This window comes from Eurytemora carolleeae, unplaced genomic scaffold (assembly GCF_000591075.1).
Source record: "Eurytemora carolleeae unplaced genomic scaffold, Eaff_2.0 scaffold208, whole genome shotgun sequence".
Lineage (NCBI taxonomy): Eukaryota > Metazoa > Arthropoda > Copepoda > Calanoida > Temoridae > Eurytemora > Eurytemora carolleeae.
Window position 1 is genome coordinate 157444 of NW_019396170.1, and position 26627 is coordinate 184070.

At 31.7% G+C, this 26627-nt stretch overlaps 1 protein-coding gene and 1 long non-coding RNA gene across 5 annotated transcripts; both read right to left on the bottom strand.

The window, feature by feature from the left end:
• Positions 1 to 4294: 4294 nt before the first annotated feature.
• LOC111697084 (uncharacterized) lies at positions 4295 to 7144 on the bottom strand. Of its 4 annotated transcripts, XR_002764225.1 has the most exons (5): positions 7057 to 7144; positions 6025 to 6240; positions 5794 to 5922; positions 5539 to 5701; positions 4295 to 4742 (listed from the first exon to the last, which is right to left on the bottom strand). It is a non-coding gene; the product is annotated as an uncharacterized LOC111697084 (long non-coding RNA). The 4 variants fall into 4 exon arrangements; XR_002764224.1 differs by having other exon boundaries at positions 4295 to 4598; positions 5794 to 6240; XR_002764223.1 differs by having other exon boundaries at positions 4295 to 4626; positions 5794 to 6240.
• A 1896-nt stretch (positions 7145 to 9040) lies between these two features.
• Positions 9041 to 23737, bottom strand: LOC111697078 (uncharacterized). Its single transcript, XM_023466957.1, has 23 exons — positions 23689 to 23737; positions 22129 to 22211; positions 21244 to 21567; positions 20965 to 21010; positions 20500 to 20551; positions 18996 to 19166; positions 17739 to 18211; positions 17212 to 17327; positions 16937 to 16997; positions 16529 to 16603; positions 15553 to 15618; positions 14790 to 14888; positions 14381 to 14455; positions 14161 to 14227; positions 13992 to 14066; positions 13511 to 13669; positions 12811 to 13008; positions 12274 to 12406; positions 11981 to 12047; positions 11656 to 11723; positions 11320 to 11395; positions 10501 to 10640; positions 9041 to 9077 (listed from the first exon to the last, which is right to left on the bottom strand). The coding sequence occupies exons 2-23, from the start codon at positions 22203 to 22205 to the stop codon at positions 9041 to 9043; spliced, it is 2655 nt and encodes an 884-aa protein (XP_023322725.1). The 5' UTR covers positions 22206 to 22211; positions 23689 to 23737.
• Positions 23738 to 26627: the final 2890 nt, after the last annotated feature.

Below are 26627 nucleotides of genomic sequence, written 5' to 3' on the forward strand. Positions count from 1 at the left end.
AAATTAAAGTACGGTATATGCGGTATTTACTCAGTCCAGACTAAAGAGGTGAAAATATTCAATTTTAACGTAGATTCCCAAAAAAATATATGCACTTACGTACACCTTACAAAGTACACCTACCAATTTATCAGGGATAACGATTTTTTGTGGAATATCTATTTTCAAAAAGAGGGCACCCTCAACTAAGTTTTCGATGTGATGCAGTGATTTGCAGTACTCCGCCCAAAGAAATAATGTGTTTTAGTGGGGACAGGGAGGACAACAAAAATCTGCATTTTTTAATTATCACTTTATGTTACCTTTGAATAAGAAATTATTACTCAATAAGTAAAACTCACTTAAAATAATTAATTTAATCAGAAACTTGAAATCCTGGACAAGAAAGGGTTTAGAATTAAAATCATTAGTTTGCTAACATTTGGATTTTGGATTAGAAAGGAAAACAAATTAACAAATTTCCATAAAACACAAAAGGGAATTGTATCGACTGGAAAACCCAACTCAAACATTAATATTATGCTTCATATATAAATATATAAATAGACGCATATACATACAATATAGTCATCGAATTTTCCACGTAGAAAAAAATATTTAATGACAAAATATATGTAGCAAAAAGAGTAATTCAAATTTTTTGGAATTATGGATTCTATCTTCTCAAACTTTTAAAGAAAATTCTCTTAACTTAAAATTTTTCCAAAATTCTTTTCATGTAAAATCTTTTATTCGCTTTTATTTAATTTAGTGAAATAAATGTTCATCATAAAACATTTCAAACTTTCTTGCCTAACATTTTTTAATCTGAAAACAACTTTGGAATTTCACATATCCTTAAAGAACCTTTGAAATCAAAAGGAATTGAGTTTTTACAACAAACTCAAATGTTCTTTGCAACCTGATGGTGTACACCTTTTATATTTCAAACCTAGATTATTCAATCTAACAGAATTCATAGTTTAAAATATCTTAGGTCTACGACACTGGGTTGCAACAATATAAGTATTAGAAAATCAGAGTTTGTGGCAAAGACTCAATTCCTTTGAATATTATTCTACTAAAATTCTAAAATTATACTGAAGAAAAGAGCTAACAAACAAAAAAACAAACCATGCAACTATACTCAACTCATCCAATGCATACTGGCCGGGGGGTTTACAGACATACACTTTGAGTTATTTATCTATTTATAAATTGTTTAGTAGTTAACCTTGCTTCAACACAATATTGGTTCCTTAGTTATTTACCAGTTTGGGTCAAGGGAAAGGCCAGAAGCGAAAACTTATGTTATCTGTCTTAACTTTTTCGAATATCATAAGCAAATAATATTTTTCAATAAACGGTTTTTTTACAGATATAAAATAATGGTTGGACGCCTTTTTGTATGGAACCCCTGAATTTTGGAGAATGTCATGAAACTAAGAGACTGCAGACTATTTTAATTTTGCAATGCCTGCAACTTCTGATTAACGACCAAAGACATTAACAACGAATCGATGGGAAAGGGGGGAGGGAGAAGTGATAAAGTTGTTATATCTTGGGCAAAAATAGATGAGAACTGAGAAGGTTTTCAATTAATACTTTTTAAATGAAAACGTTCTGTTTTCTGTCTTCAGTTAATACTTTTTAGCTGAAGACAGGAAACAGTATGTTCTCATTTTAAATTGTAACATGTCAAAGGTTACAAAACGTATAAGAGAGCTAGCTCAGTATTTTCTGACTAAAACTAAATTTATTGTATTGTTGATGCACAGGGTGACCCACGAAACCTAACTTAGATGTCGTCCTTGATTTTTGTAATAGTTTGTGGCATTATTTGTAAACCTTATTTTCGAGGCTGAATTCTCGAGTAAATAATCACAAAATACCCATAGTCTTGCAATTTCCAAAATGTGGTCTGCCTCTTCTGTGCCTTCGATCAACATGATCGGAGATATGAAGAATTTTGTTCATATTTCGACATTCAGAATTATTAAAGTTTCCGATAAAATTATAAGCATATAAAGGTATTTTGGCGTTTTTCCAATGTCAGGACTGGGAGAATTTTGTGAATTCCGAAAATTCCTTTAGCTCCTGTTTTTTCATTTTTTTTGTAGTTCTAAATGAAGAGCTTTGCAACCTTTAATGCTAAAAGTGACTGTAAGCGTAATTTTAAATGATCCTTCTCCATGCATACTTGGAAATGTCCGATTCAGAACGTTATCCTTTAAATCTGTTAAAGTATTGTCAGCATGTTATGTTTTACATATGAAACGAACCACACAAAGGGTATTCTAGTAGTCTTCAAGTCTCACACCAATAAAAGAACAAAGTAGTTGAACATTTATATTGAAAGGAAAAGAAATAAATGAAATAAAATACCAAAGAGATGTAGATTTGCTGCTACTACAGTTTCCTCAGATCCACAGGTTGGGATTCCCGGTATATCTTCTTGTATCCTGGGCTTGAAATCCATCTAACCCCTCAGGATCGGGTTTCCTATCCAGATCTTCCTTGAAGCCATGACTAGGAACTCATCTGAAGTTCCGTTCCTGAGATTGACTGCTTCTCAGGACTCAGATTGTCCGTCATAACACAATGGGGGGTTGGGGTGGTTTACAATATATCAATGTTTATCATTTTAAAAACAGATTATTTTTAATTGTGGGTTCCCTACTAAAGTGACTTGTGGTTTGCTGAAGATATTGCATAAATGATTCAATTTATTTCGAAACAAATTTGCACGCATATTGCAAATTGTAATGCAATGCAATCATTAAAAATACAGCAATTTAGTTTGAAGTTTTTCTAATCGTTTACAGGGAAGTAAAAAAAACGTTTTTAATTTAAATTTAAATTTTACAAATTTTATAAATTAATAAAATAAAAATATTGGAAAGAGCAATCTTAAGACTCAACGTAATTTCTAGTCCGAAACACGGGTAGCTAAATTTATAGTCCGAACCACGAGTAGCTAAATTTCTAGTCCGAAACACGGGTAGCTAATGGCGGTCACAGTGATTCAGAGGTTGCAAGCTCTCTCTCACAAATCAATGAAAATTTTGCCAATTATATATGTACATAATATGAAGCTCAAAGTTTGTGAGGTAACATTAAAGGCAAAGATGTTTTGCGACACTTAAAGGTCAACACAGTCTTAAAGATTTCTGCAAATTCACGTGTCAAATAATATAAAATTTATCTTTTGAAACAATGCAATAGTTAAACACAAGTTTAAGAATTTGTAAAATTGAGAAAACTAAAATAAAAGTCTTAATCTCAAATAAAGTGTTCTTTTTAATACAAATTGTTTATGCATCATTAAAAACTTAAAAAAGAAAAGAGTTCTGGACATAGAGACAGAATAGGGGGCGTAGCAAGAGGCATAAAGATAGTTTTTGAGGGGCTCGGAGGTCATTCCGCCAATCATGAGGCTCCGGAGGTCATTCGTGGGGCTCATGGTGGCTCTGTTATACCTCACCCTCTGTGTACCATTGTGAATCGGGCATAGTAATGCTTTAATTTAAGAGCCACTTGAAAAAGAGTCAATTGAAAAAAAGGCACTTGAAAAACAGAATTAACAGAATTCATAAAGAACAAAACAAATACATTCCCCAAAACAAAGTAAATTATTAAACCTAGTAATCATTTTGTTTCGTGATAATGTTGATTTCTACAGAATTTTAATTAGCTAGAGCAAGTATCGTTTAGAGGCTCATTAATATATACTGATAAGGTTTTAATGTACAAAAGTTGATTTCAGGATTTTATTATTAATTGCTATTTTGTGTTTCATTCGGAATTTAAATTTACTTAAAACGTAATTTCAAGTGAACTAGCTTCCATCTTGCATTTTAAGTGATTATAACAATTAGAACTTTGTCTGATATTAGTAATGAAAAAGATAAACATGTTTTGTGTTAGTAATTTGAAAACTACGCATTTCTAATAAATGAAAAAGGAAGGAAAATAGAGGCTTTTTATCAAATATAGATAACAATGGTTTGAGGGCTCTCCATGGGCACAGTTTGTTAAATCTACGTTAGTTCTATAACCACTTATAAGCAAATAGATTATTAAGTAAAATTGGTGGCAACAGAGAAACGGACCAATCATACACGACGTCACAAGTGTCAAATATTGCAAGGAAGAACTGAATTGACACTTGTGGCGTCAGAGTGTACAAGTTATTTGTTGCCATCTATTGTATTAAATCTATTTGACTCAAAGCGCCTATCTCAATTGTCCAAAAATCTAATATGAAAATGTTAAAATATGATTTTATGAATACAACTTAAATAATTCAAATTTATTTCACTAATGTACAAATATATTTCGTCAATATAGTTGAAACAGAATTTAATTATTGCATAAACTTCGAACAATGATACATTGAAAAGATTTGGAAGACCATCTTAATTCAAGTCTGATTTATAAAAAAACTTCAACAAAAAGTTACATAAGTAAAATTTACACACATATTAAATAATTAGGACTGCAGTTCACAGAATAATATATCTATAAGCGGAGGAAATAAATTCCAAAATACAACTTTGCAGTTTACCTTATTTTCTTACTTGGATTGTCAGAGTAATATAAAGACTTAATTTTCATTGCTGATTCACAACGGAACCCTTTACAACACTGAACAATATTGAGGAAAATATTTTACTTTTTGTACCATAAATATAAAAATAAATTGTATTCAGTTTATTTTTGTTAAACTTTCATAGAAAACCCACAATTAAATATGATCAATTCTCAGAGATTTTTTTTTTTTTTTTTAAAGGGAGTGACCGGCTATGTTAGGTAGTTGAAATGAGTATGCAGTGTTGCGGAAAACTTCTTTAGGATTCATTTGAGACATATTAAACCTTTTAAAGATCTGTAAATCCTGAGTTAAAGCGCAAATTCGACGTTCAAAACTCCTACTTTGGGGGTGGATACGTTTTCAGAATCAGTTTTTATTCAATTATTAAATAACGACAACGAAGAATAAAGTAAAAATTATAGAGCAATCTAATTAGATGGTTAGGAACATATTTCTCAAAAGAAATTTGTTAATAAATCAATGCTAAAATCGATTATTTAGTTTTCATTATTATATTGAATTTCTTTTCTTCTCTGAATTTATTTGCAGATTTTTTCAAATTCTTAAAATGTCGTCTTTTCAATAATAATTCTAGAAAATCTGCAAATATCTTTGTAAATAATGAGAAACCAGAATAGAAACTAATAATTGAACATGATTAGTTATTTTCGATGATAAGATTAATTTTTATTTTCTCAACATGTTCCTATACATAACGTCTGTAGTTTTTTGTAGAACTTTTTTACATTTTATGTCGTCGTTATTTAATAGTTTAAAAAACTAATTCTGTAAACGTATCCACCCCCAAAGTAGGAGTTTTGAACGTCGAATTTGCGCTCAACCTCAGGATTCACAGACCTTTAAAAAGTTTAATATGTCTCAAATGAATCCGAAAGAAGTTTTCCACAACACTGCATACTCAGTTCAACTACCTTACAAAGCCGGTCACTCCCTTTAAAATGTACCATTGTGATTCGAGCATATCAATCTTTTAATGAAGAATAGCATCGTCTGACAATTTAAGAAAAATATGACAATTCATCTTGATTAATACAAGAATGATAATTAATTATTGACCAAAAAAAATATTCCAAATAATAATAACAATTTTCATAATTTAGTTTAAACCTATAGGCTTGTTGAAACTATACAGCTGATGAATGAAATGAATGAAATCTCCATTACCAATGGATGCTGTCGCTGAATATATTATTTTAAACCTATAGGCTTGTTGAAACTATACAGCTGATGAATGAAATGAATGAAATCTCCATTCTATATTTACTTTAATTATCCCAAAAAGAATTGGATTTGATGTCGTCTTCTCTGGTCATATATTTCACATTTTTCTGTTTAATGTTGTTAGAGTTAACTTTAATTAAGGAATAAAAGAAATATTTGTGATTCTAAACAAATTGCTAAAACGAAGGTATTAATAGTTAATCCACAACCATTAAACATTAAACTCCCTGAATCCTCATAAGATTGGAAGCTTTAAAAGACATGCATGTAAATGTTTAACAACCAAAAACCATTTGCCTTTTAACTCTATTTTATTCATAAAAACTCTTAATTCCCTTCTTTAAAACATTATTGCTTCCGACATTTTTTATCCAGGTCTTGTCACAGGAGAGGATTCCCTAAATCTGACATCTCGAATAGATTTCCTGAAATATAAAACCTGAGCTGAAAACTTTAGAATGGATATCCACAATCCCAATTACTTAATCTGAGTATTTTGATTTTATTCTTAAACCGTTCTTTCTTGGATATAGCGGAGAAAAATAAAAAAATTTAGAAAATCCCTCCCGCTTCTGTATATGATATTAAATGGCGCGCAAAATTTCAAATTTACCGGCTACTTATATGCGACTCTGATTGGTTGAATTTTATACACTTTTCAGGATACAAGTAACAAGATTAAGTTAAAGTCTCGATATTGAAAAAAGTGAGGATTAAGTATTAATCTCGATATCCACCATTCTAAAGTTTTCAGCTCTGATTCATCAAACTTCAATGTAAAATAAAAAGATATTGAGCACATATATTGTGATCTCTCCATAGAATGTTCGTCTGCAGTTGCACTACGGCTACAACTAGGCGTTAGCTCGTTTTTCATTCGTTTTTTCACATATTTTCTTTCAGGCTCAAAATTTGGCATTGTGGAAGGAGAAAACATTTTTTTGAATTGTTAATGCTAAATAAACATTTGCTTTTCAAATTTAGACCCTGGCAGAAGATATGTGCAGAAAACGACCAAAAACGATCGTAAAAAGCTGGCAAAATTATTTTTTTGGGGGGCTAAATATTTTTTTGGGTTAAAGATATTGTAAAATTTAATTAAAGCAAACTTTTAAATTTTGGAAGTTTTATAAATTTTTATTTGAAAATGATCCGAGATGCTTAAAAAATATTTTTAAAATCTGGAAAAGAGTTTTTGGCAGAAAATCCTAAAAGTGTCAACTTCCCCTCCAAGTTGTTACCTAATCTCCGACTGGAAGAAGTTGGGTACATCCAGGAAGCTGTTGATTTTGTATTGATTGCTGTGGTGGGCAGCATGGAAGGTTGCATAGGGCTAAATCACAGGTTTAACATAACAAATATAAATATGGGACAGTTCGCAAAAATGTGAAAAAGATGTCGGAAAAGCAGAATGATTTATAAAATTCTTGGTAGCAGTTCTAAGCCCAAAAAAGACGACAATAATTTCGTTTTTAATTGAATACCACGCTAGAAAATAAATATGAATTCTAAAGGAAACTCGCGCAAGGCAAAATTAATTCTGACGTCCTTCTTTATCTTATCTTTTCTTCTTCTAAGATGTAACCTACATGCGCTAGATGCCAATTTCTGTACGTTTGCGTATTAACATGATATAACATTATCCATTAATTGATAAATTTTTGTTATATTCTTATTACACTTTTTTAGCCTTTCTTCTCAAACTTATTTAAAATTCTAGAATTGTAATTGTCATTTCTAAAAGTTTACAAGGTTCGACGAAATGTTAGCGTTTTAACAGATTCTATAATTAAATCGATATTTAAATCTAAAAATTACATTTGACTTTTACCTTTTCTAAAAAATGGCTTCACAGGGATTTCTAATTTATGGTGTCTTATCTTCTATTATCCTAGTAAAGATGCCTGAATTGACGGAAGTAAAAAAAAACGTGAAATTGCTCCAAGTTAAAAGTGAACCTCAATGGAGTTTTGGTCTCCTCTGACAAGACGAACACGGATTTCCTCTATTACAAAAATGAAAAGTACATCTGTGATTTCCTGGTAGGTTTCTCTAGTAGAGCGCTTTATCAGACTCAGTCCTGAATAATTACCAGGTGCCCACATTTGACTCTGATCTAAAAAATCAATCATTCAATCTTTGAATCAATTAAAATCAAAATCTAATCCTAAAATCTAGTCCTAAAAAGTGGCAGGATCGGATTGAAAGAATTGAACATTATCATCCCATTCGGCAGCTCCTGGCTTATCATGGCTCACAACTGGCTCATCAACAACAAAGAAACATTAAAACCTTTGTCTCCAAAACTCTCCAATACTTCCAGTTAAAGGATTATCTTCTCTAATACACCACACAATATCTTGATTAATGAAATTAATGTGTGCAGTGAAACGACAAAACAAACTGAACATGACAAACAGCAGTGAGAACTATTGTATTGGGAATCTCGGGATCAAGCATTGATTTCCATTTTAATCCATACCACGTGGTGATCAAACCATGCAGAGAAAACATTAATTAAGGAATAAAGCATTTATCCTCAATCCTAAAAGTGCCCGCATTGGTTATCAAGATCAATGTTCAAGCTTTACGATAAGAAGTTCCGATCTCTGGTTGTAATTGACCCATTATTGATATAATACATTAATACCAATGGATGCTGTCGCTGAATATATTAATACCAATGGATGCTGTCGCTGAATATATTAATACCATGGATGCTGTCGCTGAATATATTAATACCATGGATGCTGTCGCTGAATATATTAATACCAATGGATGCTGTCGCTGAATATATTAATACCAATGGATGCTGTCGCTGAATATATTAATACCAATGGATGCTGTCGCTGAATATATTATTACCAATGGATGCTGTCGCCGAATATATTAATACCATGGATGCTGTCGCTGAATATATTATTATAAATGGATGCTGTCGCTGAATATATTAATACCAATGGATGCTGTCGCTGAATATATTATTAACAATGGATGCTGTCGCTGAATATATTATTAACAATGAATGCTGCCGCTGAATATATTATTAGCAATGAATGCTGTCGCTGAATATATTATTAACAATGGATGCTGTCGCTGAATATATAATTACCAATGGATGCTGTCGCTGAATATATAATTACCAATGGATGCCATCTCTGAATATATTGATACCAATGGATGCTATCGCTGAATATATTATTACCAATGGATGCTGTCGCTGAATTAAGATCGTAGTCTCTGCATTTGTTCCACGTCTGATCTAAATAAAGATTTCAATTCATCTCTGTTTTACTGATAATCTTGATTAATAAGAAATTAGCATAATTGTAAAAACAAATCATCATTTTTTGAAGGAAAATTTTTTCTATGGTCTGTTAGTGTTCAAATTGCTAAGTTTTTGACAAAATACTGACATTAGAAAAAAAATAAGTCGTATTTTGAGATTTATCCTCCTGAAGGTTTAAGATCTGGGAGAAAAAAACGAAAAATCTAAAGACAAGTTTAATCACACTTTTTAAACGCATTTATTTCCCCTTAAAAGCATTTATTTCCCCCTTTAAAGTATTTATTTCCCCCTTAAAAGCATTTATTTCCCCCTTAAAAGCATTTATTTTCCCATTAAAAGCATTTATTTCCCCATAAAAGCAAACATTTCCCCCTTAAAAGCATTTATTTCCCCCTTAAAAGCATTTATTTCCCCCTTAAAAGCATTTATTTCCCCTTAAAAGCATCCATTTCCCCCTTAAAAGCATTTATTTCCCTTTTAAAAGCTTTTTTTCCTCTTAAAAGCATTTATTTCCCCTTAAAAGCATTTATTTCCCCTTAAAAGCATTCATTTCCCCCTTAAAAGCATTTATTTCCCCCTTAAAAGCATTTATTTCCCCTTTAAAAACATTTATTTCTCCCTTAAAAGCATTTATTTTCCCCTTAAAGCATTTATTTCCCCTTAAAAGCATTCATTTCCCCCTTAAAAGCATTTATTTCCCCCTTAAAAGCATTCATTTCCCCTTAAAAGCATCCATTTCCCCCTTAAAAGCATTTATTTCCCTCTTAAAAGCATTTATTTCCCTCTTATAAGCTTTTATTTTCCTCTTAAAAGCATTTATTTTCCCCTTAAAAGCATTCATTTCCCCTTAAAAGCATCCATTTCCCCCTTAAAAGCATTTATTTCCCTCTTAAAAGCTTTTATTTTCCTCTTAAAAGCATTTATTTCTCTTTAAAAGCATTCATTTCCCCTTAAAAGCATCCATTTCCCCCTTAAAAGCATTTATTTTCCTCTAAAAAGCTTTTATTTTCCTCTTAAAAGAATTTATTTTCCCCTTAAAAGCATTCATTTCCCCTTAAAAGCATCCATTTCCCCCTTAAAAGCATTTATTTTCCCCTTAAAAGCATTTATTTCCTCTTAAAAGCATTCATTTCCCCCTTAAAAGCATTTATTTCCCCCTTAAAAGCATTCATTTCCCCTTAAAAGCATTCATTTCCCCCTTAAAAGCATTCATTTCCCCTTACATTTCCCCTTAAAAGCATTCATTTCCCCTTAAAAAAGATTTCCCCCTTAAAAGCATTTATTTCCCCCTTAAAAGCATTTATTTTTCCCTTAAAAACATTTATTTTTCTCTTCAAAGCATTAATTTCCCCCCTTTAAAAAAAATCATATTTAAAGTAAATCCATGACAACTTACTTCTTCCTGAATGACTGTGGTGGAAGTGTGGATGGGGGAAGTGCGACCCATTCTCTAATATTTAATAAATCTGAATCCTGAGCAGCTCGTTCAAACATATTCTGCAGGAAGGTTCCCTCCAGACCCTCGTCGGTCCGTTGCTAAAAAAAATAAAACAATTTAAAATTATAAATATGAGCGAAAATAAATCCAAAAACAAATTTAATTCAGGTATTGAATTTTTATATATTTTAAATAACGCTAAAAGTAAACTAATCTAGTTGTATGTAGTTAATCAAAGTCTCAAAGAAAATTTCAAAATAATTTCTGTTTCTTTTTGAACAATATAAAATAATTCATATATTTTTAGTTTGAGTTTTAATCTTAGTCTTTCCAATTTCCAGAAACGTTAATCATATCTTCAAATAAGGATTTTTTTCTAGAAATTTTGGATTATAAAAATAAAAAAAACTATAATGCGCCTTAAGCGAACATTTTAAAAAAACTAAAGATTTAAAAAGTTTTTTCATTTTTCTTGAAATTTCATACAACTTTTGAGGTATATATGGTTACTAAAGTCGACCCACTTAACTTACAATCTTAAAACCGAGCTAAGAACGTTCCCGTGGTCCTATCGGATCCACAATAACAATTTGAGGTAAATCGGTCCCAGGGTTCCTCAGTTATGATTGGACAAAAAAACAGACAGAGAGACAAACAGAGATTACGATTTTATATATATAGAAACATTTATCTAATAAAGAAACACGGATGTTCTCAAATAAAAAAGTTTCTGCACGAAAAGAATTTGCAGGTGAAATCACCTCTGCGCAAACTTACCTTAGCAATGCCCATTGCCTGAAGTTCATTTAGAAGTTTCTGATTGTCGTCTTTGGTCAGTGTTTTGTAATAGTTCCTTCATTAATTACAATTACAATTACAACAGGTTGCTAAGATATACGGATTAGAAACTAAAGTGAAAGGAAAATACTCAATTTCTTTACAAAAAAACCCCGAAATTTCTAACAAAAACTAAATGTTTTCTTTAACAGAGTCTGCAGTACCGTTCATTTTTGTCTTCATCTAAAGTGCGTAAGACAGGAATTGTTCTTGCTTCTAATTTCAAGAAAATTAAAAACAATGAATATTTAACAATCCTGCTTATATGATATGTACCTGTGCGCTTTAATATCTTTTCTCCAAAAATTTGAAAATTTTTGAGGAATTTTCTCTGGAGTCACTTCCTTCAGAAAACTTTTCATTCAAACCTTCTTTAAGGAGGAGAGGGGGGGGGGCCAGAGATGCTGTTTACTGATACAAATTTTTAGAATTTAGAATTTTTTTTATGAAAATGCATTTTCATTTGATAACTTGAGTAATGCTTTTTCAAAAGAAATAAAATATCGGAAATCCGGTTCCTTTAAAATCAATAATGTCGATCACGAAAATCTGACTTCATAAACATTATTGTTTAAAGATAGTGAAGGAAACGGAAAGTTTCCTTGAGACGAAGAATAAAAACCCCGGTTAGGATTATGCACAGGATATTGATCAGTGTCAGAGTCAAACTAAAAAAATAAATATATTTTTAAGAGCCAAGTAATAACAAAGTTTCAATATATATCTTTGCCAGAAGTTAAATAAAATCAATCTTAGAACTTGAATACATCTTTTTAACAAAATTTTGTTGAGCCTTGTGAAAGCTTAAAAAACAGTAAATTTGAAAAAATAAAACACGAGTCCAACACGCTCTGAGCTAATATTTTAAAATATTTTTAGATAAAAAAGAGACACCTTGTTAGTCCGAGAAGAAATGCTTCTAAAGCTTGATTTTCTGAATATCTGAATTCATACAGTGATACTGTCAGGTTACTCACAGGATCAACAGCTGTTCCGAATCCAAAGAACGCCATGTTGGATTCATCTTCTAAAATTATGCGTCAAAAATTTTAAATCATCATAATCCACCAAAAAAGCTTAAGATTATGACACGACACTTTTTCTATAATTATTTAAAATCACAGGTCTTTATATCGGGACTGTAAGCGTAATTTAAAGGGACCCTCCATGCAAAATGTAATGCCAGATTCATAACGGTACCATTCAATTAAAGCTTTGTCTGATCAAGTATGAATTAGGTATCAATGTTTATAATTTAGAAAACTGATTATTTTCAACAGTGGTTTCTCTTCGTAAGTGACTTGCGCATTTCTACTTCAAAAAACATATATAAGACTAAACATCATCAGATTTTGAAACTTTTCAGACTAGAATGGAAGGTCACTTGGAATTATTCATTTTGTCCCTTCAAAAAATATTTTTAAAATCTACCTGCTAGAGCAATTACAATCGATAATGCCCAAAAAAGCCCACAGTTTACTGCTGGAGGGAGGAGAGAGGCAGATATTGCCACACCCACCAGAGATCCAGCATTCCCGCCCAGTACAGACAGTGCCACCCCTGCTCCACTGGGCGTGGCAATTAAAACCCCGACCCACAGGGATCGAAGTTCACCACGTGAAAGCATCTCTAAAACCCCGGTTTTTATTCGTAAAAAGATATCAATAATAGCAAGAATTTGACCAAATTTTTTCATAAACCAAATTAGGAAATGTATATTTTTAAACAATGATGAAAATTAGTCAGAAATGAAAATAAAATACTTTCTGACTAACAAGCTTTAGAAAATTGTATAATTAACATCGGGATTTTGAATAATGTTTCTAATTTTTCTTACAATAGACATTCCTTTGTAAAGAGCTGGTTTTAACATGAACCTTCATTTATAAGTTTTTAGATTAGAGGGATTCAATGAAAAATTAAAAAAAAGGTTTTTATGAAGAAGTGATTATTTATTCTATCTAAATATTTTAAAGTTTCATCAAGATAATTTTTTACGAACACTTAAGTTTAGATTAAACTAAATGAATAGATTATGTCTGACAATTTTATGTTTGTTGTATTTAATAAAAAGTGCTTTCCAAAAGAAGTTTAGAATTGATAATTGTCAATGTTTTGAATAAACCAGTTCCTGGTGTTGGCCACTGTATTAACCCATAGCTCCTGGAGATGGGAGCTATAATAAGTCCTAGGATTAGACCGAGTAAGATACAGATCAGCAAGGCTAAACACTCATACCGGATACCTTTACGGATCAAACTTGAATCCTGGACTACTCCACCAAAAATTCCTAGATTAAGATTAAGTTTTGATTTGTGTTTGTGTCCCTATCTGTACCTGTACCTGTACCTGCCTGTACCTGTACCTGTACCTGTACCTGTACCCGTACCCGTACCCGTACCCGTACCCGTACCCGTACCCGTACCCGTACCCGTACCCGTATCCGTATCTATACCTGCATAGAAGCTACTAGAACTATACTAGAGTTCTCAACTAAACCCATGAAATATATCTATACCTGCTAGAATAGGTCCCATGAGAGGAGATACAAGCATAGAAGCTACTAGAACCACACTAGAGTTCTCAACTAAACCCATGAAAGATATCTATACCTGCTAGAATAGGTCCCATGAGAGGAGATACAAGCATAGAAGCAACTAGAACCATACTAGAGTTCTCAACTAAACCCATGAAAGATATCTATACCTGCTAGAATAGGTCCCATGAGAGGAGATACAAGCATAGAAGCAACTAGAACCACGCTAGAGTTCTCAACTAAACCCATGAACGCTATGGCTCCAGCCAGCACTAGTAGAAGTAGGAAATCAAACGAAAATTCTGCTCCTGCCTAAATAGTTTTAGAGTATTTGTAAAAAAAATGTTCTTTATTATTTTAAGTAGACATAAAAAGAAATCAGTCTGAGAGGTTCACGAGTATAATCGGACAGACAAACAGCGATTACTGTTTTATATGAATATATAAATTGTATAATGGTATTACCTGAATTCTGGCAATAACTTCAGCAACTAAGAGTCGGGATTTTACGCTTGAATAAAATTTATCCATTTTCACAACCTTCGCAAAATAATCATTATTTTTTATCATATTGTGTTTAGTATATCAATAGAAAATTCTATTGCAATTTAGAATCCAGATCTGAATAGCCAACAAAGTACATATCCAGAATCTGAAACCAACAAAGTACGAATCCAGAAGAAACCCAACAAATTTAGGTTCTAAACCTAGCAAAGTTTGTCCCGGATTCTATGTATACTCAACAAAGTTCAAATCCGGATTCCGAACCAGGCCAACTAAGGTAGGATCTGGCTCTTAATATTTAGCAAATAAAGTAAGTGGATTCTTATTCTTGTCTTTTAGTCTTCAAAGGTCAGATCCTGATCCTAGGTACCTCTGATTCTCTTTTCAATAGATCCTGGTTCTCCTGTGTAGAGAAATGAATACCAGATGGAACAACACTAATGGTAGATTCTCCAGTACCCCCAACACCCTGGGAACAAATATTTGTTTTGAAATTCAAATAAGTTATAGTTAATTAATAATTGTCAATTTAAAGGGACCGATAGGCGTAATTTCAAGTGATCCTCCATTTAAAGAGAGGCAAGTTTTAAAAACTGTTCATTTTCAATAATGCAGTTTCTCTACAGAGGTGACATACACAATTATGCTGTTCAGATAATGGTTTCAAGGTGAAGGGTGTATATCGAGCATGCTCATATTTGAACTGAGAGTCCCTTCAAATTACAATGACAGTCCCTTTAAAATGTAGAAGACTTAAGAGTAATTTGTTTTAATTGTTCAATTTCAACTCTGTCGACATCATGAGAAATTCAAATCCGAAATTTAAAACAAAAATACGTTCAAAATAAGCCAAGATTGTTGTAAAAAAACGACTGTAAACCCCGACTCCGGAAAGGTAATACCAAAACTTGGCAATGCTGGGAGCTAAAAGCAGTTAAATCTGAGCAATTTTTGACATTTCTGTAAGGAAATCTCACTTTTTGAGATTCAGCTCAATTCCAAATATAATTTGGAAACTTGAATTGTTCAATAGTTCACAAAACTTCATGCTGTTAAATAAAAATGAAATTGTTAAACTTTTAGGAAAAATCTCTGAAAAAAATCAAGAGAGGATAAATCAGTGAATCATCTACCTGGTTTTGAAACTCCAGTAAAACTCCTTCCACCATGTCATAGGGAACACAAAATGTAAACAAAACCTGAATTTATAATCCTACTTAGGTTAAATCAGTATCTATATATTTTTAATATGTACTATGCTTGTCTGTCTGTCCGTTTGCAATAAACGTCAAAACGACACAACCGATCGGGCCCAAATTTTGTGTGGGACCTCAAATATCCCCAGGGTTAAGGTTTAAGGGTGCTGAAAATTACAAAAATTTGTGTCCAAAAGTTTTGGAATATTGTTAAATTTTGAAAATTCGCGAAAATACAAACATGATTTGATTTTTTGTATCTCAGTAACAATTAGGAGTAATTGGGGTTTTCTATCTGTAAAAATGTTCAATTATATTCATTTCCTAAATTATCTCTGAAGCATCAGCGTGCAAGTCTCTTTTATAATTGAAAAAAAATCAATATTCAACAAGACAATCAAGTATCTCAATCATCCTTAATCAGTCAAATGTTTAAAGGGGACAGAGTTGTGAATCGGACCTGACCACTACAAATGTAGGATCAGTGGAAATTACGAATTCAAGGTCACTTTAGATTAGGACAGTAAGCGTAATTTCAACTCCAGATTCCCGATTGGTACATTTCAGAGCTTTGTCTGATCAAATATGAATTAGTTATAAATGCTTTTAATTTGGAGAAGTGATTTTTTTCAATTGTTGTTTCTCTACAAAAGTTACTTGCACAGCGCGTATTTCTACTGCAGGAAAACATGATTGAATGATCAGACTTAGAACACTTTCAAACCTAGAGAAACGACTATATCTTCCACATTATCTATCAGATAAAAGTTTCAAGGGTACTGTTGTGGATCAGGCATTGTCATCTTTGCATGGAGGCTGGAGGGTCAATTTAAATTATGATTTTTCTCCGATTAAGCACGTTTTTCTTTCCTGATATATATTTTATTACTTTATTTCAAAAGTTTTACGCTACCTGTTTATCGTCAATACTGGGTTGGACTGTAACAGGAGTTATTCGAAGACGATCCAATAATCTCTCACACATATCCTGAATGATAGGTGTAACTAGAGTTTGTAAACAGGGGAGGAGGGGGGGGGGAAGGTTACATATTCTCTCACACATATCCTGAATAATAGGCGCAACTAGCGCTTTTGCGAAGGGGGGGGGGGTACAATAATCTCTCACACAACTCCTGAATAATAGGCACAACTAGCGTTTCGGTGAAGGGGATCAGTAATATAAGTAAATTAGTTTTTTGTTATAAATATTCGCTTCATAATTTTATTTTAAGGGGGAAAAAGAGAAAATCAGCGAGTGGGGGCAAATTTCTTAAGCCCCCCCCCCTGTCTGGCTGTGTCTCAATATGGAAAAGAAATTTACCTGCATGGGTTCCCATTCAAGGAAGGACATACAAGATTTCTCTCCATGAAGCAAACTCTCCCTAATTTCAGCTGTTTTCTGGGATGGTATTTAAAAAATATTGCCGCCAAAACTGATTTATTTAAGATCAGAAGGAAATTATATGGATCATAAAAACCTTGCAAATAAAATAATCAAAAAATGGTTTTCAAGTGGATTTTGTAAGAATTAAGAAAAAACTTCTTGTTGTGTTTTTGGCTTTTATTTTATGGATCATCATGAAAAAAAGCTGATTCCTGTCTTCTTTTTGGATTGTATTCTGAGGGGTGTAGGGGCTAGAATGATTAAATTTTGGATCAGTGTCTTGCATTCCCCTCTTCATTGATACATTGTCAGTTTCTTCCAACCCACCCTAAGGGGACACATAACACATTACAAAAAGTCAAAAATACATAATTGTGAAAATCGTAAAAAGTCGTTAAATAGAAGTAAATATGGCATATTGTTATAGTTCTTCATTATGTTCAGGAGTTTTTGAATTATGTAAATTGTTTTGAAATCAATTACTAATTTAAAATCGCATTTGAAAAAGTGCCAAGAAAAGAAAAAAATACAATTTTGTTGCTTTTCTTTTTATTTTGAGCTGTACAATATGCTTTAGGCAAATATGCAGAAATATTGAAATAAAGTATGCTTATTAAAGTCCCCTGTTTTTAGTAATTTCATTTCAATAAATAAAATAAATATAAATATAGGAAAACTGCAATCAACGGTTTAAGGGTTGAACGCGATTATTATAATGTTAAAAAATTTAAATCTTGACCTCTTCATCTCCTTGTGTCGGATTTTCTTCCACCGATTCTATTGGAGCACAATCTGCTGAACATGTTGAAGGTGTTCTTGAACCTGAACATGAAGCAGTTGTACCTGTCAGAGAAGCTTCTGCTTCTAGAACTGTTGAAGACGATACTTTGGTTGCAGTTAAAGCAGAAGCAGTTGATAATGGGGTTGAAAAAGCTGTTGAAAGTGCTATTGGAGTTGATGGGAGAGCAGATGGTGATAATGGCAATTCTAAAGTTGAAATACTTGCTTTTGGGGAGATTGGAGCATGCGGGAATAAAGCTTGTGGTTTTATATCAATAATGGATAGATTTGTGGTTGATTTATCCTGACTGGGCTTTGATTGCACAGGATCAGTTTCAGAAACAACAGCAGAGCACGCAGAAGTAGTTACAGCTGATTCTGCATCAGTAGATGGGTTAGTATCAGGAGCAGGAGCAGGATTTAATCTCTCCTCTTGGCAAAATAAAAATAAAATTAGTTTAAGCAAAAAAAGCGTTAAATTAACAATACACATGCATGCATAGAGTGAAAATAAGATAAAAACAGGTGTTTTAACAGGTAGGATTATCAAAGCACTAAGTGGACACTAGGCCATGCAGAAAAATTCTTTTATAAAGTCAGTCAAATTTCAGAACTGAAAAACTTGTTTATTCAAAAATTATGAAAAAAACTACAATAATGCACTTAATATCCTGAAATTTTCTTCTTCAAGTGCCAAATGTGGGAGTGTGGGTGCAGTTTGCTTGGTCTTTTATCATTGGCTCAATTTTTTTCTTTCTTCAACTAATCAGAATTGATGAAAAAATAATCCATTGGGCGAATTTAAAGAATTTGAGCGGCGGTTTAAATTTAAGCCGCGGCTTAAATATGGTTTGTTCCACTTAAAATTGTATCAAATGTTTAAAGATTTAAGTCGGCGCTTAATTTAAACCGGGTTTTGGCAGATTTAAACCACGGCTCAAATTCTTTAAATTCCATCTCAAGAAATAAGAATAGTTTAAATGAAATGGGTCAGTGCTGTTAAGCAAAAAAAAAGTGAAAAACAAACACATTGAAACTTCCGACACTCAATAGTTTGTTTTGTTTTTGAATGATTAGTATCCGCTATCAAGGCTCGAAGAACAAAATTGGGCTTATCATTTCAAAATATGTCAAACGTTACATATTTTTGTGAAGCCACTGAAAAAAAAATGAAATTTGTAAAACGAACCAAAATTGGTGTCAACGCTATTTCTACCTGGTACAATAGTAACCGTATAGGAACCCCTCCGTTTCCCATTTCCATTGATAACTGAAACCTGGAGGAGATCAGATTTCTTTATGGTGTCCTCGGAGCCATCTTTAGTAGCAATTTCTTTAGAGGATAGTCTTCGTACCACTTTAGTAGTAGTTTCATCTGTTACGCTTTCTACAAAGTTTAGAGAAAATACGAATTAAACAAACAATTCTGAATAATTTAACATTTTTGTTGTTTCTCATTATTTTTAATAGGATTGTTAGGATCTGTCCAAAAAAAATGATTATTTCGTTTTTCTTACATTCCAAGAATTTTTTTCTTGAAGACTGGGTTCCGAGAAATCTGAGAGAAAAATTGAGGACTTGGGTCCCGATTTTTTGGTCCTTAGAATATATACAGAAATGATTTTAGAGAATTTCCTAGGAGTTCCCCAAAAGATGTTTACTGGGAAAAATGGAATAAAAGGCATACAAGGGCCTGTGTATGTAAGATGTAGTTGTTATATGGCATGTCCAATTTACGACAGTACCTTTAATACTTTTGCCTGGCTGAGAATGAATTAGTGGTTTTCTCTGGGAAAATGGATTATATTCAAATATGTTTTTTTTAGTGACTCACGGATTTTTGCTGCAGAAACAATGCAGAATTAAACCTTTTTCAGTTAGAAAAACGACGATTTCTAAAATTTGATAGATAGTTTGAGAGTCATTTAAAGGGACAGACCGGCTATGTAAGGTATTTGAACTGAGTATGCAGTGTTGTGGACAAATTCTTTAGGATGACTTATTTGAGACATATATAACTTTTTAAAGATCTGTAAATCCTGAGTTTTAGCTCAAAGTCAGCGTTCAAAATCGTACTTTTGGATGGATACGTTTTTAGAATTGTTTTTTTAAATAATTAAATAACGAAGACAAAAAATGTTAACAAAATTCTACAGTAAACTAATTAGTTGTTTAGGAACAGGTTGAGAAAATAAAAATTAATCTTTTCATCGAAAAAAAGTAATCTTGTTCAATTATTAGTTTCTATTTTCTCATTATTCACAAAGTATTTCTGCAGATTTTCTGGAATTATTCTTGAAAAGACAACTACTGAAGAATTTGTAGAAATCTGTGAACAAATTCATAGAAAATAAGAAATTCAATATAATGATGAAAACGAAAGAATTGATTCTAGCATTGATTTTTTGACAAATTTCTTTTGAGAAATATGTTCCTAACCATCTAATTAGTTTAATGTATAATTTTGACTTTATTTTTCGTCGTCTTTATTTAATAATTTTAAAAAAAACCGATTCTCAAAACGTATCCACCCAAAAGTTCGATTTTGAACGCCGACTTTGCGCTCAAACTCAGGATTTACAGATCCTTAAAAAGTTTAATATGTCTTAAATGAATCCGAAAGAAGTTTTCCACAACACTGTATACTCAGTTCAACTACCTTACATAGCCGGTCACTCCCTTTAAGTAAAAAGACATTATACTAATATTCTATTTTTCACCTTGTCTGTTCAAGGATCCATCCGACCCTGTCATCTGGGAGTCAACATCCTCCTAAAATATATTGTATATTTTACTTGGATGGCAGGTGGTGAGTTGACCCATATATATTGTATATTTTACTTGGATGGCAGGTGGTGAGTTGACCCATATATATTGTATATTTTACTTGGATGGCAGGTGGTGAGTTGACCCATATATATTGTATATTTGACATGGATGGCAGGTGGTGAGTTGACCCATGGCAGTTATTTACTTGACCACTATATATCGTATATTTGACCTGGATGGCAGTTGTTTACTTGACCCATATATGTCGTATATTTGACCTGGATGGCAGGTAATGAGTTGACCCATATATATTGTATATTTGACATGGATGGCAGGTGGTGAGTTGACCCATATATATCGTATATTTGACCTGGATGGTAGTTATTTACTTGACCACTATATATCGTATATTTGACCTGGATGGCGGGTAGTGAGTTGACCCCTGTTCGCTCCTCACTACTTCTACAATACATTTTATTAGAATAAAAACCAAACAAAGTTAGAAGTAGAAATCACTGAAATTCGTAAAATATTTCTAACCCTAATCTAACAATAAAATGATATTTTGAGGAAAACACAAAATATTAAATATTTTTTTTTTGTTATTATTAGGTAATTATAAATCTTACAAAAAATATCATTCGTTTAGAAGTATCAAACATACTATATTTATGATAAATACCTTGGGATTATACCTGAAAGTTGGAATTGATGCTTCATCGACCCCTATTCTGAGATCTTTATCGTCAATAGGATCTAGAAACGATCTTTCAACCGATCCTTGCTTGCTACTAAAATCCTCTGCAGATCGTCCTTGTGAGTATGATCCTTCTCTAGACGATCTTCCGTTGTAATACGATCCATCTTTTGATTTTCCATTATTAAATGATCCATCTCTTGATCTTCCATTACTAAAAGACCCATTCCTAGAGAAGGATCCATTTCTTGATCTTCCATTGTAAAAATGTCCATCTTGAGAGAGTCTGGAACTGTTTCGTTCTTGTTCTGCAATACTGTTCCTTGACAAAAATGTTCATATAAATGTATTGTTTGATGATTGTTCATTTTATAAAATATCTACCATCTTTTAGAATGATCTAAAATTCTTTCAATTGTAAATTTTTTACTTGTAAAACTGGTAAATACTAGAGCAACTGATATAGTTTAAAACTGGTAAATAATAGAGTAACTGATATAGTTTAAAACTGGAAATAAATAAAGCAGCTGATATAGTTTATAACTGGTAAATAAAAGAGCAACTGATGTAGTTTAAAACTGGTAAATAATAGAGCAACTGATATAGTTTTAAATTGGTAAATAATAGAGTAACTGATATAGTTTAAAACTGGTAAATAATAGAGCAACTGATATAGTTTAAAACTGGTAAATAATAGAGCAACTGATATAGTTTAAAACTGGTAAATAATAGAGCAACTGATATAGTTTAAAACTGGTAAATAAAAGAGTAACTGATGTCTTGCTTGATGTCGTAATAACATGAATTTACAATTTTAAAGAAAGATGCCAAAACTATAAAGTTTAAGAAATGTATTTTAACGTATTATTATAAAGTTAATTACCTTTGTTTTGAGTTCTTTTCTCTCTCATAACTTCTGGAGGGAACCCAGAGGAAGAACCAGGAACTATTCCCGCTCATTTTATCCTACAAAAAGAAAAACGAATTGAAATGAATATCAAAAAACAATTTCATTGTTTTTCTCTTTTTTTTCAGTATAAAAATTCAATAGTTCCTTTCGTGTATATCTTGATTTTAAAGTTTTGATTCATAACAATCTTTAACCAGAAAAAGAAAAAAGAATTAAAAGATAGTTGCGTTGAATTGAAAATTTAAAATATTTTGAAAATATTTAACTGTATACACTACACTATACAGTGGATATAATTTACACAATCAGAATTGTACTTTTTTAAACATACAACTAAATACGAAGTAAGTCGATAAAAATGGTTGTACACTCAGGCAAGCTGTGAAGGTTAAGCCGATATAACATTCGTGTACTCTTTTGTACTCTTGTGTTAGATGTATACACTAAAACACGAAAAACATTTTTCAATCCAGAAAAACAACATCTTCCACGTTTTTGATTAGATAACGGGTTAACGGGCATGCTTATTTTTTTAAATAAAGGGGTCACATAAAACTACGTATACAGTCCCTTTAAGTTTAATATTCTGTGTTGTAAAACTACGTATACAGTTCCTTTAAGTTTAATATTCTGTGTTTTAAAACTACGTATACAGTCCCAGTCTGTGTTTTAAAATTATAATTATTAGTGTATCAGCAATCAGCATGGTTTAAATAAAGGGGGGTTGCTTCTCGACTGAAACACTGAATCACCAGGTAAATAACCAATTAGTCAAACGCACACAATAACCTTTGGGTTAGACTTTTAAAAAAACTCTTATTAGTTTTACAAGAAATTCAATGCTTTTAAGCAGAACATTGCAGTAAAGCATCTAGTACCATTGTGAATTTACGTGTTGTTCTTTGTAAATTTGTAATTACGTGTACTGCGTACTTTAGGGAACTGAATGTACTGCAATATGTACTCCGTCACACTAAATGTATTGTAAACACTGAGCCCAAGACGTAAGACAGGGTATCGTTATGAAAACCAGTTTTAAAACCCGGGTTTCACGAATGGGGTTTTGTGAATATCAATATTTTTGTCATGAAATGTTATTTTTCAGTTTGTTTATATTCTCCATTTTTTCGAATCTCATAAATCAAAATGTACACAAATGTTAAGACCCGAAAAGGAAACTCGGGAGTTTCGTTCAACGATACTCTTTTAAATTTTGGGCTCTGAACGTCTCACTAAATATTTTGTGAACATTGTGTTCTGTATCATTTTATATACTGTATACTTTATAAAAATAATGTACTGTGCACTACGTAATCTAAAAAAATTTCTCTGAATTATCACTTTGTAGTAATTAATCGGCATAACACTTAATGTAGTGTGTACAATGTACTCTGTACTCAATATCACTTAATGTATTGTGTCCTGTGTACTCTGTACTTTATGTCACTCAATGTACTTTTGTACAATGTACTCTGTACTTTTGTACTTTATATCACTAAGTGTACTGTGTACAATGTAAGCTGTAACACTGACCTGAATATACCGGTGAACAAAGTGAACTACAAACTATCCCGCATATTTTCTAACCAATATGATTTGCTTTTCTGAACATTAAACAAGGAATTTGTCATGGAATAAAAATAAAATTCAATTGTAATATTCGATCTTAAGAACACAATTTTTAAGATATGACGATTTTTAGTATTCAAAAATTAAAATATAAGTCGTTTTAAGGACTCATCATTTGAAAAATTTACAAAAAATTAGGCGAACAAACTTATTAAAACATTTTATTTTACGATGGAATTATTAAATGTTTTTGATGAGGTGATGAAAATTCCAAAACATTTTAATATTTTCTTCCTGTAAAATCTAAATTCATCACGCCGAGAACAACAAAAAAAATTGGCTGGGACACTGCAGTTGAACTCGGTTTTCAGAGAAAATCCATTCCGAGATGATTATTATAAAAAACTTTTTGAATAGAACATAAAGGGGGAAATTTAGGCAAATTTAATTTTAAAAAATTGGAAACTATGAATTTCTGAACTAAACTTCAAACGAAATTATTTCAATAAATGCCTTTCCATAATATTTTTATGAAGCCACAGGACGTATACTTATAGTTTAAAAATACAAAGTTTTAAATAGAAAAACCAGATTTTTAACTGCAACAACATTTTTGCCAACATTTCATATTCTAACTTTAATTCTGACCCAGCAAATTATTTAAAACATAGATTTAAATTTTACTTTAACTTGAATGCTAAATTTGATTTTAAATCATAATAATATCACTTTTCAATTTTCTTCAACCTTTAACACTTCCTGTCTATAAATGATAAGAAATTCCAGAACTGATTATAGAAATTTATAAAAAAAAACTGGATTAAAATGCTTATTTCGATTATATGTTAACATTCTTTGAGACCTTTTAAATAGAAGGTTTAATTTTTAACTCATTCCGGTATGGTTACCAAACTCCTTAACTTATGAAAAGTTTACATACTTAGGGATTTTGGTTGATGGAAGATACGTTATTCTCCCTTTTAATAAAAATAAATTTACTCTTACTTTCTTATAAAAAAGTTCACAGATCCAATTTGTGTATTTTATAAAAGTTAGTGTAAAGCTTTCTATGCAAACAATGTAAGCGTACTATTGGCCATTGTACGACTACGTACTCAAACATTGTAAATTGTACAGTGCACAATGTACATACGTGTTTAGAGTACTTCATACACAGTTAAGGAGGAAACTGATAACATAGAGCTAACCAGAGAAGCTACAGAGTAATGATTATATAGGGTTGAGAGACGACTTAAACATTGTCTTTGATTTTCATTATTTAAAATGATCAAAAAATGTATTATTTAAAGATAGTATGTCTCATCTGCAAGCTCTTTTAAATATGGTCTGCCTTCTTTATATCTTTAAAAAAAATTGATATTAAATGAATTGAAATCTGGGCAGATGTCTCGATAAGACATTCAAAAATGGTAGACTACATTTTGGAATTCCCGAGACTATAGCAGTTTCAGATGTTAATTGTTAATTGTTTGGGATACTACTCAAATTGTTTTGGCGGTTTAATGACGCACGGAACAAAGACAATATTACTTAACTTCCATGTTTATTGGGATATTTAGGAAAAGAAAATAATAAGATAATTTTGTAATAACCATCTATATCTATAATTTGGCTTATCTGTTTGTCTGGGTGTCTGTATATACATACGTGTATATATATATTTATATATACATATATGTCTGGGTGTCTGGATATACATACTTGTATATATATTTATATATACATATATGTCTGGGTGTCTGTATATACATACGTGTATATATATTTATAAATACATATATTTCTGGATATACATACTTGTATATATATTTATATATACATATATGTCTGGGTGTCTGGATATACATACTTGTATATATATTTATATATACATATATGTCTGGGTGTCTGGATATCCAATAAACGCCTCAAAACGTAGGAACCAATCAGGCCTAAAAATTTTTGTGGCAATTCCCCTGCTTGACCCCATGGTGAAGGGTTATTGTCCATTAAACAGTGAAGGTTTATGGATTGTCAAAGCTAAAAAATTTCATTAATTTTTCCCAAGAAAAATCTGTATTAATGGTAAAAGCGGCCTTAAAGTCAAAGTTTGTCTAAATTGCTTGGAATTTAATTAATTTTCAGACTTATGTTATACTTTTTTTTTATCAATTTGATGCTTTACGTTTGATACTTTTGTTTTTTAGAACTGTGTACATTTTTGTATTTCTTCAAATATACGAACAGTACCAACAAAATTTGCAAAATCCACTTAGTTTTCTGGATTATCTTTTGACGGAGATTTTTTAACGTTCATCCTTCCAGATTGGGACATCTTTCAGTGGGAGGATACGGAGGATTTTAGCGTAAATTAATTTTTTTTGCTTTTTTCCCCGTTGTTAACTTAATTTGGCTAGGTATAAAAATTTCTGTGAAAATTATAAGTAATATTTTAAAGTTTTGTATAATCATAATATCAAAGAATAATTTAAATCTAAATAAAGTTCACCTAAAATGTTCAAGAGTATGTTGGGGTCAACTCAACCTATTAAACCAAACCGTTTATTTATTCTGAACCAGCCAACCCTTTACTCTCCAATCTTCACCTGCGAAAGTCGCGCAAGGCATAACTGGAAATGTCCGGTTAGCGCGCATGATAACAACCAAAACCTAGTCTCATCGTCTTAAATACTTAATTTCCTTGTTTACTACACGACAGTATCTTTATAACTGAATACTGATTTCTCATCAAATAGTAATTTTTCATTGTCTATCTATCTATCTATATATCTGCTCTGTCTGTCCTTGTCCGTCTGTCTGTCTGTCTGTATGTCCGTGTCTGTCTGTCTTGGTAGTTGTCAGTCTGTCTGGGTTTCTGTCTGCGTGTCTGTATGACTGTCTGT

What these genes read in the sequence shown, in the direction of transcription:
- LOC111697078 (XM_023466957.1), bottom strand. Translation starts at nt 22,205, where the DNA reads ATGAGCGGGAATAGTTCCTGGTTCTTCCTCTGGGTTCCCTCCAGAAGT. An exon ending in CCAGTATTGACGATAAACAG is followed by an intron (nt 15,619 to 16,528) that starts GTAGCGTAAAAC and finishes TTATAAATTCAG; the next exon opens with GTTTTGTTTACATTTTGTGT. An exon ending in TACTGGAGTTTCAAAACCAG is followed by an intron (nt 14,889 to 15,552) that starts GTAGATGATTCA and finishes ATTTGTTCCCAG; the next exon opens with GGTGTTGGGGGTACTGGAGA.